Source organism: Formica exsecta, unplaced genomic scaffold (genome assembly GCF_003651465.1).
Source record: "Formica exsecta isolate Colony F162 unplaced genomic scaffold, ASM365146v1 scaffold11, whole genome shotgun sequence".
Taxonomy (NCBI): Eukaryota; Metazoa; Arthropoda; class Insecta; order Hymenoptera; family Formicidae; genus Formica; species Formica exsecta.
Genome location: NW_021848439.1, coordinates 469,673 through 486,031, shown reverse-complemented (window position 1 = coordinate 486,031; position 16,359 = coordinate 469,673). Strand labels below are relative to the sequence as shown.

At 41.3% G+C, this 16,359-nt stretch overlaps 1 protein-coding gene across 2 annotated transcripts in view; it reads right to left on the bottom strand.

Annotated features, from left to right (window-relative positions):
* Window positions 1-1,533: 1,533 nt before the first annotated feature.
* Window positions 1,534-16,359, bottom strand: part of LOC115236181 (insulin-like growth factor-binding protein complex acid labile subunit) — a 221,728-nt gene continuing 206,902 nt past the window's right edge. The window contains exons 5-6 of one of the 2 annotated variants that reach the window (XM_029808480.1): window positions 5,376-7,039; window positions 1,534-5,312 (exon numbers count right to left, since the gene is read on the bottom strand). In XM_029808480.1, coding sequence (XP_029664340.1) covers window positions 4,649-5,312; window positions 5,376-7,039 — 2,328 coding nt within the window. In that variant the 3' untranslated portion in view covers window positions 1,534-4,648. Of the gene's footprint in view, window positions 7,040-16,359 lie in introns of both variants that reach the window. The other variant, XM_029808472.1, reaches the window with a different exon arrangement.

Genomic DNA, 16,359 nt, shown 5'->3' with positions numbered 1-16,359 from the left:
TATTTAAAATGTTAGTCTCATATCTAATTAATTTTTACGTTTTTTGTAAAATTCAGAAAAAAATTGATGAGAAAAAGAGGAATTAAAATAACGAGATAAATATGTCATATCTTAGGCGCGCGTAAAATGCTTTGTTACAGATTGTGAAATAAGAGCATCGTCGTATCTCGATATACACAAATCGTATATCATTATAAATAAAAATATACAACAAATCACGCGCGTGATAAAAATCATCACGAGCGATGCAATAATTATTTTTATTTTAAAAGAGATGCAATTATACTATTCGTCTTTCCAGAGGCTCTTGTTGCATCGCCGTTCAAGATTGTACGAATGTTACATCACGCGTTTCGCGGAGAAGCTTCACGATTTTACTCTCGTTTTGTCGAAAGCGACGAGGATAAAGCCATCCCGCGAAAATTTGCAAAGTTTGCCAGGATATTTCGCATTAGTTCCAAACTTACGAAATTAAATACTATGTCCCTAGTTTTCTCTGTCGATATTGTAACGTAAGAGAGCCCGAAATGCGGCTATCTTGCTTTTAGTGCATCGATTCATGAGTGTTTGCGTCACAGAACATATGCATTATATTGATCCTCAAATACGTAATATAGTATATATGCAACTATTCGTCCATATGTATATATAAATGTAATATTACAGCGTAAACGTAATATCATATTCTCAAAAAAATTTAAATTACTTATGTATCAATAAGAGATCACGTTTCTTACGCCGTTATGTTTATATTCTGTAAAATTCGATCTGAGCGTGACGCTCGCGAAAATTCAAGAATTTAAAGCAGTCTTCGACATATGATATAAACGTGTTTGTAAAATAGTGAAAATTGTTACGGTATAAAATTATAAATCGTATTTGCGACTTACAACGATGCAATAATAAAAATGTTGGCTCTTTTTCGTGGCAGTTATAATTTGAGCGAAAATAATGTTGTAAATCTTTCTCAGATTTTCGGTGACATTATTCATTTACCAAAAAACGGGCGCTAGATTATACGATTTGATTTTTTCGTGTCCAACTTATCTCTAAGAATCGCTCGTTTGAAACGATATTTCGCGAATATCCAAATTTTATAATTGATATATGTAGTATTTTTTCAGAATGTGTCACACTTATTTTTTCAAAGCGCGTTGCAGCGCGGAATGTTTACACAACAATATCGAACTATTTCGAAAAATCATCGACGTATACTCGATTACCATCGATATCGGAAACTTAATATAAAAATCACACACTCATCTGGAAATTTCAGCGGTTGCTTAAAATTACTCGCGAATCTTGATCCTTGGCAGCCAAATCTTGTTTCAGTACAAGGATATCTCTCTCGCTTTCCTTTCACGATTTAATTTATTATTAAATTATGATACGCAACGATATACATATATTTTAATCTTACTTCGAAGGAACGTAGTCGAATATTATAAACCTCATTTTTATTCGGATAAATTCGCGTCGCATATCAAATAATAAAGTCTCCGATGCCAAATGGCGTCAACGGGATAGAAAGGGTTTTGGTTTTATGAGAGCGAAGATGAGAGTGTCCTTGAGATATGTGCAAACGCATCCACGGGAGAGAAGAGAGAATTCTGCGCACAGTTATACCTAAAAGTAGAGCTGCAATATATCTTTCTCTTCGGCGATACCGAACGACGGTTACTCCATTATCGATAGTAACTTTCACTCCCGCCGTATCTTCGCCATTCGATGCATCCGTAATTTTCCTCCGATAAATCATGCTCGGTGTACCATTACTACCGTATTTTATTTGGTGACATTTATTCCTTTAGCTTTTAACGTTAAACACATTATTTCATTTTTAATGTATCTATAATTTTATAAATCATGTTTGCTATGTATATATGCACACATGTCTTTTCTTTTAACTTTTTAAAAATTGATTTTTATGCAACTTTATTATATTATTACCACACGCGATAGAAACAGAGAGAAAAAAAAGGGAGAAATCGATTGAAAAAAAAAAAAGTAATCGCGATATTTCTGAGACAGTCCGAGTGTAAATTAACACACATCGCTGCAAATACTAAACGTATTCAATTTCCGTCCGATTTCCGTCGTGCCGACGAGTTAATGCTCTTCGAGCCTAATCTTCGAACCCGTTGCAGATTCTACCGGAGCTGAAATTCCGCTACTCTCTTCCACGCCCAGCAGCGAGCTAGCGAGCAAGCGACTGCACCGCGCCGCCGGGAGTCGATTCAAGGTGCAGTCACCTTTCTCAGGCCGGGTGACCGTGGAATTCCACTGGGTACACTCGGGCGGAAAAATAATCTCGTTCCGTGAAGTACATCTTCGCTGTACCTTGCCCTCCTTCGTCCTTTATTCTTTCTCTCTCTTTCTCTCTTTCTATTTCTCTCTTTCCTTTTTTCGTTTTTTCGCTCTTTCTACCGTAGCCATTACGTCTCTCGGGGAACTAACTTAAACTCGGCCGCGCCCCGTGCATTTTAATGTAGCCGCGATTTATCAGGACCACGAGATTTCCGATGCGCGCCGCGCGTTGCCGCAGGAATTGCCTTGTATAATATCGAGAGTAAAAGTGACCCGAAAGTGACCCACATGGCGTGTATCAACATCATTTAATGGCGATTAAAAGACTATTCCGATGGCGTGAATTGGAGATCGACTGAAATTTGGCGTGCCTTTGCATCGGCGAGATGTTACTTTCTTCGCGTGAATTAAAACCCTGACAAGGACAAGATAGATCGATTCCGCTATAGACTATGAAATGGATGATGTTTCGAGGTTGACAAGTGCACGAAGCGTTCTCTCTTTTTTTCTCTCTTTTCCAAATAAAATCAAAATTCTAAGAAACTATAAAAATAAGGTACTATTTTTTATTCAATTTTTTATATGAAAATCACTATGCTTTGATAATAATATTAATAATAATAAAGTAAATTTCAATTTTTGGCCATGTTTCGGATATGATAAATCATCAATATGTTAATCAACCTGTGTATCCGAAAATCTGCAAGAATTCTCTAATGTCTCTATCGCGTGGATTGACATTTAGATCTCGAAAGACACCCATTCGCTAAAACGAGAGAAACTGACGATATCCGCGTTCAGAAACCTGCGCGGTTCCCTAACAACAGCATAAACCTTCTTAAGGTTAAATCCTTAACGAGTCTTACACACATCGACCAGAAAAAGAAACGGCCGATCTTACATACGGCTAATTCGCGCGCGATACCAATATTTTGATAATATCTCCATCCCACGATCTCTTCTCTCTCGGTGATCGAGGGATCGAATTGTAAGCGGGTACCCGCTTACTGATTTTCATTCTCTTTTCTTAGTAGGCAGGTACCCGGAAACTCTCGATTTAAAGTTAAGTTCATTAAAGTTACGATAGTCGAGGACGCGTGACACTAGCTCAACTATATCGTCTCTGTCATTGCCTCTGTACATTGGTGTTTTTATTTAGAAAATAATTCGACCGTTTAGAATATATATAATTTATGTATATATATACTTTTTTATTTATATATCTGTATATGTATATTTATATAGCTGCAGTTCTACGTTCTTTATAGTACGATATCTCCTCGCTTATGATACACGTTTCGTGACACGAATTCTTGTCGCGTGTTTGTCTCGAATAAAACGATCGGGCGACGAATCGATAGACCCTAACGAATCGCTGTCGGTCATCTCTTCGGCGCTGTTTAAGCAACTCGTTATGTTCTCGTTGATTCTCCGGATCTCTCGAAGAGTCTCACTCGACATAGACCGATGCGCTATTGAACTTCAATTTCGATCGAGCTCGGTGGTCTCGGCACGATCATACCATGTATATCAGCATTTTTACGCGTATAGGTATATGTGTATCACATGGAACAACAGGCTCCACATGACCGATGGCCCGTCGTTTCCGTCGGTTGGGGATCGTAGATCGACCCTGTCTTCCCACGGATTATTCATCCGCGAGGGATTTCCGTTTGGCATCACTCATCCTTGACAAGGCTGCGACAATCTTGTGGTCATCAGTGATAAGACGGAGAAAACTCCTGGCGAAAGTCATTTCCGTGTTTGTTGAATCTTCTTTTCTCTGGAGATTCATGAGACGATGATAGCCCCCAACATAACGTAGAGTATTAACTCTCGAGTGGTCGCACGGAAAGATAAATTGACTAAAGAACCGTTGAGAGCTGACGAAATACGTAATTTTTAGAATGTGATCTTGTGTCAGAAAAGAGAGCTGACTTGCTGATTGCGGCATTATCACATCGATAATCAAACGACTATATCGATGTCCTGATCAATATAGTATATCGATCAAATAGATATCCCGAATATATTTCCGATGGCGCTATCATATCGACATGACGATTATTCTCTTTCTTGATATTCTTCGTCAATGTTTCCTCGTCCATGTTTCTTCCTTTTATTTCATTGACTCTCTTTTCTTTGCGCTTCGTGACGACAAGAACTTCAGGTTGTCATCGTCACACATCTTTGAAGTATTCTTATTGCAAATTTTTCCGTACTAAGTGAAACAACGCGGAGGAGTTCACACGAACGTGCAATTATATCTTTTCTTGACTCCAGATGCGTTTTCTCATTTTCTTGATCTGCAAGGTGCCGCATCCGGTTCATCGGCGCTCGTCTACGCTCGATATGTCCCGATAACGCCCATGTCAAGGCTATCGCGCAGCTCCATCTCCAGTTGGGCCTCTCGATGCTTATCGGATCGGTGCGACGATACGGGCGGCGGCGGTGGCGGCGGCGGTGATGGACCGTTGTCCCGCTCACGATTTCTCTCGCGAGCGGACGACCTGTCTTTTTCGCGTTCCCTCGCGTGATGATGATAATGATGAGCGGCGTGTCCGTTGACCGGCAGAGTGGGATACGAGGACTGGCCACAATTTGCCTGATGCCTGGAGGGCAGCGGCGGCGGTGGCGACGACTGATGACGACCACCAGCCGGGATTCCATTCTGGAGTCCGGATTCCAAAGTTCGCATCCGATCGTCCGGTTCTCTGGCCGAGAGCTGTGGCTGCGAATGCGGCGTTCGACGCAAGGAGTGACTGGAGTAATGGGATCTCGCTCCGCTGGACGTGACCCCGTCGATCGGTGCGGAGCTCAGTGACGACGTGCCATCATCCACGACGCCCCTACCGCCTCCTCCCGTTCCGTTACCTCCTCCTTTTCCTCCTCCAGTTCCTCCGCGGTGACCGGAAGCATTGTTCGCGACGGGCAGCGTTCCCGGGCGGCGCATCTGGCGCGCCGTCTCGCCGTCGATGTAGGTAAAGCCCTCGGCGAGGGTGGTGCTGCCGTGTGGCAGAAACCAGACCCCGCCGGTCCCGGGGCTCGCCGCCCGAAGTTCTAGCTACAGCTCCGTCACCGGTATCGGTTTGATACCGGCCGTCATCTGTGCATGCGGCTGCTGTTGTTGTTGCTGCAGCTGCTGCTGAAGATGATGGTGATGATGATGCGTGGACACTGGCTGGGACTGTGGCGGTTGATGGTGATGATGATGGTGATGAGCGTGCGCTGAACGAACAATGTACTCGTCATCGGAGAAGGTCTTCTGGTATTCGTGTTCCTTCCGCGATATCGCGCGGTTCTTCCATTTGTAATCCTTAAGCGCGTCTCGTACGCGTCTGCGGCATCGGTAGTACAAAATCAGAGCGATACCGGTAAAGAGGGCCAATCCGGCGGCGCATACCGTCGCCAGCAGAGCCTGCTTGCGCGGATCCGAAAAAGCACAGCCCAGTTCGTCAGGAGTCATGCCCTTGATAGGTTTGCCCTTGGATTCGGGTGGTTCAGCGCATATCACTGCACTGGAATTCCGCGGTACGAGAACGTCGGCCAACCAGAGTTGACTGCAATCGCAGATTAACGGATTCTCGCTGAGATCCAGTCGGCGCAGTTCATTCCAGGCGACCAGCGATTCCGAGAATGTGACGAAAGCGTTGTCGCGCAGCATCAGATGCCTTAGATTCGGTAAACCAGCCAGGGAACCGTCCTCCATGGTGGCCAGCCGTTTATTACTATTCAATACGAGAGTCTCCAGATTAGCATTGTCCGAGAAGGCTCCCTTTTCAACGGTGGTTAGCAGCTTAGCACCGCACACGTCGAGCTTCTTCAGCGTTGATAGACTCTGAAAGGCGCCTGATCGCAGGATCGTAAAAAAGTTCTGACCCAGGGTGAGCTCTTCCAGGCGCAGTAACACTGCCAGCTGCTTTGTCGGTACTTCGCGCAACTTATTGGCGCTCAGTTTCAGGCTGCGAAGGGCGTTCAAGCCGCGAAACGCCCCGTCACTAATATTGTCCAACCCGGCGCCCATGATATCCAGTACCGCCAACTGCTCAAGACCCTTAAATGCATCGTCCGGCAATGAGGAAAAGGCGTTCCAGCCGATGTGAAGCTCGGCGAGGGCCTTCATCGGCGCTAAGGCTGGCGACGGTATGGTTCGCAATTGATTGTCGTCAAGATACAGCACCCGAAGAGTGCCTAATTTTTGGAATGCACCTGGCTCGACTTTCGATATGCGATTCTGACCCAGATCGAGCTCTTCGAGCTTCGACAGGTAGGCGAACAAGCCGCTATTTAGCGTTTCCAGATAGTTGTCTCGCAGATTCAACACTGTGAGAGACTTGAGGCCCTGGAACGTTTTCTCAGTCAGCGCCGAGATCTTATTGTGCTTCAAGTGGAGTTCTACCAAGTGTCGTTGAGCGTCGAAACTTCCGTTCGGTATGGTGAACAAGTGGTTACTGGAGAGATCCACGTTCTTCAAATCGCCATAGAACTGGAAGGCCGCCGCGTCCACGATCTTGATACGATTGTCCTTCAGCACTATCCGTTGAATGCTGGGATTCAGCGCGATCGGTATTACATCTAGGTTGGCGCCTACACAAGAGACAACCAGGGTATCGTCGTCGCAAGTACAGCCATTTGGACAGAAAGTCCGTGCCTCGGCAGTGCTAAGAGCGAAAAGGCCGACCAGGACGAGCAGGTGGAGAACGCCGTTGACGGTGAAGCTGCGCCGCGATGTCTGCAAATAATAAATAAAAATTCTGATTAATTCTAGTGAAAAATCTTACTTAAAACAGTACACATAATTTAAATAATTTTATTATTAAGAATAATTTTTGACGAATAGAATTTGTATCAGCTTTATGGTTACCGATCAGGTTCATTTTCGCGAACCGCTATTCGGGATGCTGAAAATGAACATATTTAATTCTACGTTTAACTGAGAACGCTATCGACAGTTGCCTCGGGAAATGGATACCATCTGATGTACACCGGCGCCCAATTTACGCCGGTTTTACGACGCGAGCGTCGTTGAATTATTTTCCGCGCGGAGTTCACCGCCGTAGCGGCAAAGAGCAGCAATGGCGCTCGTTCATTCTGTAACCCTCTCGTAACGCAAGAGAAGTTATTTCCATTTTCGTGGGCCGCGATCGCGCACGTAGGTGCGAAATTAAGCCTGCCACGCGCAGCTGAAACATCCGACGGGCTAAATTATATCCGGAAATACGAGCGCTCTCCCGCCGCGGCTGTTCCGCGGATAATAAGCTCCCGGGGCGTAAAAACTTCTATTCGAGATGGAAACGCCGAGAGCACGGTCATCCGGACGAGTCCGAGCGCGCCGCTGTGGCTAAAGTACGCCGTAAAACGTAAACGGGATGGCTGATCCCCGCAACGGGCGAAGACGCCCGATGGTTCGTACCGAGAGAGAAAGAGAGAGAGATAGAGAGAGAAAGCGGTGCTCATCGGCAGACCCGGGTAAAATTCGATATCGACCTGGACTGTCTTGACAGAGATACCACGTGAATCAGATAGTCGAGAAAACCCCGCAAGTATTTCGAATTTTGTAACATTCTCGTGGGGTATCATCTCTGATTATACATATGTTCTTTTCACGAAAATGCTCCACTGTGTGAATTAGTATAATCGATACTTGTACTATTGTAGCTTAAATGCTTTCACGTACTCCAGGTAATTACACGTATCTCAATTGTTGCACAAAACAAAGAAAGTTCTTATCGGATCGAGCGAGTTCGATCAAGATCGCTCGCGGTCTGATAGATCGCATTCAAGTTGGATTATCCGGAGACTTATCGTTTGCATGCACGATCACGGAAACATGATTTGTCGAATTGATAAGGACATTTTTCTTGCAATCGTATAATCCGGGTCAACAGAAGTCTAAAAATCCGGTGAAATCGATCGCGCGGCGTGACAGTGTCGCTAGAAAATGTCGGGAATATTAACAGCGGCTCGAAAAAAAGAGCTCGCGTGATTTACGCATATGGAAGGATTTATTTCGAAAGCTCGCCTCTCGCCTCGCCTCGCCCAGCCGAATCGGTGTCGTGCTGATGCACTCCGTATGTTCGCATTAAGCCACGTATACAGTGTTTCGATATCACCGATACATACTGTATCTCAATATGACGGATATCAAAAAGTTAATCTAAAAAATATACTAATATTTTTCATGCACTGATAATTCTCGAGCGATAAGCGATGAGGCGTTAATAAAAATTCTCGAATGTAAAAAGGGAAGGATGGGATATGCTCGTAATTAATTTTATGGAATACTTAATTTTAATACAGAGTTTATATGAAGTTTATGATACTTTATCGGCCCAGATATTTAATATTGAAAGGTAAACCAGATGCGAGGATGTGGTAGAACGAGATATTCTCGATATTCGTTTTCGAGCAACTCGCGAATCTGGAGATATGCGATCCAGATATCCGTCTCTCCGGTGTACATACAAGCGACTTTACATACGTTTCAGCGCGCTGAGTGCTAATCCGCGCGACGCAGAAGTACGGAGACGCAGCCGGATATCGCCGCTGCGTATTAAAGCTAAAAACGGTTGCGTCATTAGGAAAGGATTATGCGAGCTCCGCGAATACCGAACTTCCTCGTACCCACCATGCGCGCATGACCCCATTACTCATTTCCCATTTCAGCCGTATTACGCAGCATCCAGCTGTTATTAATGACTTTAGGATACAAATCGACTTTCTCCTCGCCCTTTCTCACTTTACATATAATTGGCTTCTTTATTGTTAATACTGTTTTAATGATATTAGCCCAAGTATATTAGAGATAATTAAATATCCTCGCTATCACTCTCGGCTTATCAATACGTTCCAAAGCATTTAATGATTTTCTATTGCAATCCCCTATTGTTTTTATTAGAGAAGTTATTTGTAAAATTTATTCTGCAGAAATTTGTGAATCCTCGAATCCAAATACTTTATCTTTCTAACTCGAAATGTATGAAAATATTTCAATTAATATATATAATATTTATTTTCGATATACATATATATTTCTTGTGTCATAATAATACACTCAAAAAATTATATATTTCTTTATTATTATTTTTAACTAATGATATTTTCATGTATTTTTTATATATATATATTCCTGTATATATTTCTATTTGCACTACAAGACTTCTCACAGAACACAATTTAAAATTCTTGTCTAGTTGCCTCCCTCTCTATTTCCTTTATTTTTCTTTGTCCGTTGTTGTAAATCGCATAATCTCCGTAATTGCTTTTTGTTATTTTTTTCACATTTTTTCTTATATTTTACTTGAATTATCTTTTATCTATGTGTGAAATATCCGAAAATTTCCAATGTTATTTCTACGTATATAGATTTTTATACCGATCATATAAAACATGAATTTATTTATTTAATTTCATACCTCTAAAATTAAATTTTTATTATTTCTAAAATTTCTCTGAAATTTGTGTTTAACCTGTTGCGTTCAACTTATTGACGGCGTGTTATCAATCAATGTATCACGTGAATCGACGAGTTCAAATTCTCAATATTATTTATATACTTCGGTGAAGCTACTGTTGGCAGCTCGAGAGCAACGCGACTCATCGGTGTGCACGAGGCGCAAATTACGTATGCGACAACGTGCGGTTGGAATCGGAATGCCGGTGTCCGATTCAGACGTCATCGTCTGCTGCGGAGACAACCGGAGAAATTAATAGAGCAACGTGTAATAACCGCTGCGAATAATAATGCCGGTCGACTTCACACGTGCGTCTCGTACCATCTCATATCTCATTCAGGATAAGAAACACAATATTTCTCTATCACAATTTTAGTATAATCTTGATATTATTAAATCTTTTAAATACAGTCCTTTGCTGGATGATTTATTCACGACAAGATTCAATGTTAAAAATTGATTACAGCAGATTTATTAGCTTTTTTTCAACATTTTTGTTAAATATAAAAAGTAATTTCAAATTAATTGTAAGATAATACATCTTTAAAATTTTTCAGTGGACCCAGGATGTTCCATTAAAGACTTTTTTAAACTGAGTTCCTTAGTAAAATTCTCCATTTTACATTTCATGAATTAAGCATTTGAATTTTCACGGGAATTCTCTTAGTCCTATGGATTAAAACAACTGTACACTCTGCAGTTAAACATCTTATCCTATTTAAATTTCTAAACTCGAGAGAATTCTGTAGAATCTATCGTTGCGCCGATAGTACAAAGATTAACCAAGAAGTGTATACTGTCGATAAAACGAATATCGCGGCATTCTCGTTTTTCCGTGAATAATTTTTTACGCTTCTCAATAAAAAAAAAAAAAAAAAAAAAAAAAAAAATATTTTCTTTTAAACACAAGATAATCCGACTAGAGAATTTTGTTAAAAATCGCCAGGTGTCCAGGTGCTTTTCGCGTTGCATCACTTTCGAGCTTTAATCAACGCGTCGCGAGGGCACGAACGAAACCGCGCTACAACATACGCGGCCATAACGCGCTTATAAACGCAGTTAATTATCATCATAGCGTAATCAGCTTGGCTCAGTGTGGCAAAACCATCAACTACCGTGCGTGCAAAACTACTCTCTACCGGCCGTTATGCCTGCTATCTTCTTCCTCCCTCTTCCCCCCCCCCCCTTTCCCTTGATTCATCCACCGAAATATCATCCGGAGATTTTGTTCGAGTGTACCATTTTCCAAAAAGCGAGATTTACATTTATTCGTCCGCTTTATACACGTAACGCTCTCGCGCGCGCCGGGCAGATTTACATTTATTTATACGAATGTTTATGGCGGTGGCATTTTTCAACCTATTTTTCGTCTCACTCCGCCGTTATTCTTTTTTTTTTATTTATTTTTTTTTCCGCGCTACTCGCCACTGCAGAAACGTGTATTATACGGGCTCTCGAACGAAACACCTGATCGATATCGTCGCGTATCACGCGATAATTTTTTTTTCTATCACAGCGAAACAACTGTTGTTGCACCGGCAAAACGTAGTCGCCAACATATTCATGCAACGTAAAATTGTTTATTTTCGAAGATACGTTCTCCCGAGTCTTTCGAGTAGAAATATTCATTCGTTGCTTATGGATCTATCCTCGCTAGTTTTGAAAATATTGTCATATACATATGCAGCTTAAAATCGCTTGGTTGCCCCTTTTTATATTTTGACACTTTACTGTGAAAATCGCGTTTATTAATAAGTTAGAAAATTCATTAAGAATATTTCAAAGCGTATATGGTCTTTGTAAATTCGATAAAATTCTCTTTTATATGTAATAAAATATTTATATATAAATTTATATATATATAGCAATGAAAAAACAAGTTTGTATATAAATTATTCAACCAAATTTATAACGCTAATTATTAGAGAAAGATTAAAGTAAATGTTAACTGTTTTCTCCGATAGCACGACTACCGTTACGTAGGACGTAAAATATGCGAATTCAATTGTATTCGCTGGGTCGAAGAGGGTTAATCGTTCCCGGATAACCGGCGCGGGAGAATACGCCAGACATCTCGACTTATCGCTCGCACTAATCATAACGCGGATGTCGCGGGCGGGACGGGGAGAAACGGCGGCGATGGAATATAACGTCACGCCCAGCCCTCGTTTCAGGGTGAATACGTCGGATTTAACTCGATGTAATTAGCGATTACAGATTACCCTTTCGTCCATTAGCATGGGCCATGATATGCACACGACGAACTCGGCCGCTGTGTTCATGTAAATGCGTCGCATACATACAGATTAGGCGTTTCACCGGAAACCGGACGATCTACCGTGTGTTTATACCGGGAGATTCAACGAGTCTTTAATCTCCGAAATTCCTGGTAGATTTTTATATGACGCCGAAATTTAGTTTTACACCTCTATTCATTTCCGAGCATTTATTTTCGCGACGACACAAATATACCGTTTACTTTCACAAGCGGTCGAACATACATGCCAATTTTGAAGCATTCGTTTCCATTTTGGAAGAATTTGGCTAGGTGAGGTTTATCAACGATTCGGGTGCAACTTTGAATATTTTCCATTTCGCACCATTTATATATTATTTATGGCTATTGTAAATGAGATTTATATCAACGAATAATGTATCGTATTATGTTCCATCTGTTCCGCCGATCAAATAATTGCATGTAAAGTCGTAATCGGCGCGGGAGAATACGCCAGACATCTCGACTTATCGCTCGCACTAATCATAACGCGGATGTCGCGGGCGGGACGGGGAGAAACGGCGGCGATGGAATATAACGTCACGCCCAGCCCTCGTTTCAGGGTGAATACGTCGGATTTAACTCGATGTAATTAGCGATTACAGATTACCCTTTCGTCCATTAGCATGGGCCATGATATGCACACGACGAACTCGGCCGCTGTGTTCATGTAAATGCGTCGCATACATACAGATTAGGCGTTTCACCGGAAACCGGACGATCTACCGTGTGTTTATACCGGGAGATTCAACGAGTCTTTAATCTCCGAAATTCCTGGTAGATTTTTATATGACGCCGAAATTTAGTTTTACACCTCTATTCATTTCCGAGCATTTATTTTCGCGACGACACAAATATACCGTTTACTTTCACAAGCGGTCGAACATACATGCCAATTTTGAAGCATTCGTTTCCATTTTGGAAGAATTTGGCTAGGTGAGGTTTATCAACGATTCGGGTGCAACTTTGAATATTTTACATTTCGCACCATTTATATATTATTTATGGCTATTGTAAATGAGATTTATCATATATCAACGAGTAATGTATCGTATTATGTTCCATCTGTTCCGCCGATCAAATAATTGCATGTAAAGTCGTAATAAAATGTTTGCTGGCAATTCTTTCATATTAGTGCTCGACGAGTAAGTAAAGTATAGCTCTATAAAGCTGTTTAGTTACGATACTTGTAATTGACATCAGGAATGAGTGACTCCTATAAATCTAACGGGTCCTCCAGCGGGGGTTTACAGCGACAGGAATTAAATAAATCCTAATCTTATTAGGTGTGAAAGCGGTTAATTTTCTTGTGCCATTAAATTGATGTCGCCAGCTGTGGATTTAACGAGCGTACGTTACTAACCGCTTTGCGGTTGAACCCTTTTAATCACACGTGCGTCCGAAATGCGCTCGATGGGCGACCATTAAATGAACGACTTTCATATCTCAAAATTACTCGGTAAACGAACTTCGAACTCTGAAAACTGAAAAATATATTTGATTCCTCACCGCGGCTTTCAATGAAATCAATTTGACATATAATGCTAATTGCATTCACATATATAAAATAAGTTATTCATATCTAACGTGTATCGCGAAATCTCCTATATTTTTACGAAAATAAAAATAAAGATATACATGTAACAATATATTAAAATGTTTTCAACGATAACCTTTCAACAATATTTGAGGACTGCGGCCGAACTGCGTCTGCTTACAACATTTATACACATTTTCAACTAATTTCCAAAATCCATCACTCTGCTGAATTCTCTTCGTATTTCATTTCTTCCTATGGCTAAAAAAAATGCGTTCACATTTCTCCACAATTTTCCGTGACGTCGAGCAGACAGGTGTTATCATTTTAAGGTTTAATTATTTTCAATACGATTCGGTATAACAAACCGAGTTTTTACAAAAATACGATATCCAATATCCCTTTCTCATTTCGTTAACGGGTCGGTCCACGATACTCCACGCGAATATCTCGCGTACGATACTCTACGCGTACGCAGGCACACGAGTTTTTCCAGCCCGGCCCCCGTTAAGGGTTAATAATCTCGCTCTACCTTTTCGACGCCCGACATCGCCCCGGGCAGGGCTCGTCCGACGTCGGCGTGGCGGTATTTGCAGTACGCGGGATTTCGCGTTTACAAACGGGCGTGCAAAATGCGCGGGTGTGCGCGGAAATGGAATTCGCTTTTTGCGCGCGGGGCCAAGGACAGGGGAATGCTCAGGCCTGGCCGGCCGGTCGCGTAACTAGGTGAGCATGCAGCCAGGGGCAGTTTGAGGTTTTAAGTGCATCTGCCTCCTCAGAGAACTTTACGTATCTTTTGTTCCTCAAAGCCTGCCAAAAGTTTTTTTGTTGTGACAATCGCTTATCTGTGATTCGTTCGACTACACGAACAAGAAAAAAGAATGTTTTGATTATGTAATAAGTAAGGAAAGAAAAGAAACTATCCAATAATAATTCTAATTTTTGTATTTTAGATCTATGAGTTTATCTCTGTTTAATCTATAGATATCTTGGCTGCTGTCTGGTAAATTCATACTTTGAATGTGATATAACGTTTTAAATGTTTCTTGAACCGTAAAAACTTCTTTAGTAGTTGTAATTCGCAAAGATTCTTGTGAACTCTTTTACTGGTGGTGACGTACTAGGGTGCAGCAGCTCGTAAAATCTTAGATTGAAATCTCTGCAAAATCTCTAAGTCAGAATTGCCTGCTCTTCTTTATGGTTCAATTTCGTATCTCGTGCAAATTTTATAATACTGTTTTATAACAATAATCTTGTTTTTTCTAGAAAAAGGAAATTTTTGCACAATTCAATCATTCAAGTTTTCTTGTTACGACAAACAGAAACAAATGTAGGACAAAAAAAAAGAGAGAAAACTGTAGGAAATTGATGAATATGATATATACGCTGATACGTATTGAGAAATTTGTTACGTTTCTGTGCGCCTCTCTGGTTACGCCATTGGGCCTGACCTCCTCCGTTAAGTTTTTGATGTGGCTGGGCGGATGTGGTGGGCGCTTTTCCATTCTTTGCCCACGATTTACGCGGTCCGGTCGGTCCGAAAGCGAAGTTTTCACCGCGCGAAATTTCATCCGTGACTCGCAAGAATTTATCGAGTAGAATAGAATAGAATAACAATTTATGATACCCGAGGAGCTAACGGAGGAAGGGGGGCCCTTCGAGAGTTTTAACAAAATTTTACATAACATTTTGCGTAAAATAGTTTTGACGTTACCAGGTTACGAGGATCCACAAGAGGGAATAGAAGATATTTTATCCGTAAACGGATCGTAGTAGGTATCCCTCTAGAGATGACATTAAAGCTACTAATTAATAGCAAATTAAACCGTCTCGGTGCCCCGTAACCAGCACAATTTACGTTTCTTCATTTAAATGTGAACAGTATTTTTATTTGTTACGGTGCTTTCGGCGTGAGTGAACATCTCCGGGAATATAATAAACGTGTACGTCTTATTCTATTCCCTAGAATTCATCGCGGTGGAGGACGATGATATTGCAGAAGAAAGCCGCGCGACTGCAATTGTGGGGAGCGCTGTACGCGAGCCCGTTGTCGACGTCGTCGCTCCGAGTCTCGAGTGCGCGGCATTTGCAATTTCTATCTTTTTCCTCGCGGGTCTCCATTTTCTGCGCCAGTTAAATTCAAAGAGCCATTACTTTCGTCGCGAGCGACGGAAAATGCGCGTTCGTCCGTCACCGGAGCCGTCTTTCAGACGAGCGATCCGTGACTATGATATCGATAGAACTCGATCCCGAAAGTGAAGAAGTCGATCGGGGTTTCTAAAGAATGGCTTTCAAAAAATCTTTTCTGCAACAGCTAATAGTTTGCTTTTCGTGCATCGATGAATAACGACTTGGTAAAGAATAGCCGTGTTTCTAACGTATACTAATTTTCAAAACTTATTTTTACTCGTTTTACGAAAATAATGTTTTTATATTTAAAAGATGTTTTTATATATAATAGATAGCATTTAATAAATATATGATTTAATTTCATATTTTTCGTATTTACCTTCTTTTCATCTCTCAATCCAGAGAGCGAAAATTTAAAGTTTATTTATTTGTATTAAAACTCAGTTTAGATGATCGATAACTCACAGCAGAAACCTATATCTATAATTATACGAGATATTCACAAAGAAGTAAAATACATATATCAAGATATACATGCATTAAAGTATGCAAAACACGATACGTGCGATTAACTTCGGACAATTTTATCACGCTTTTTCTAACGAGCGGGTGATGGATGTGCGCGAGAAACTTCAGATTTCTTCGTTTTTTTTTTT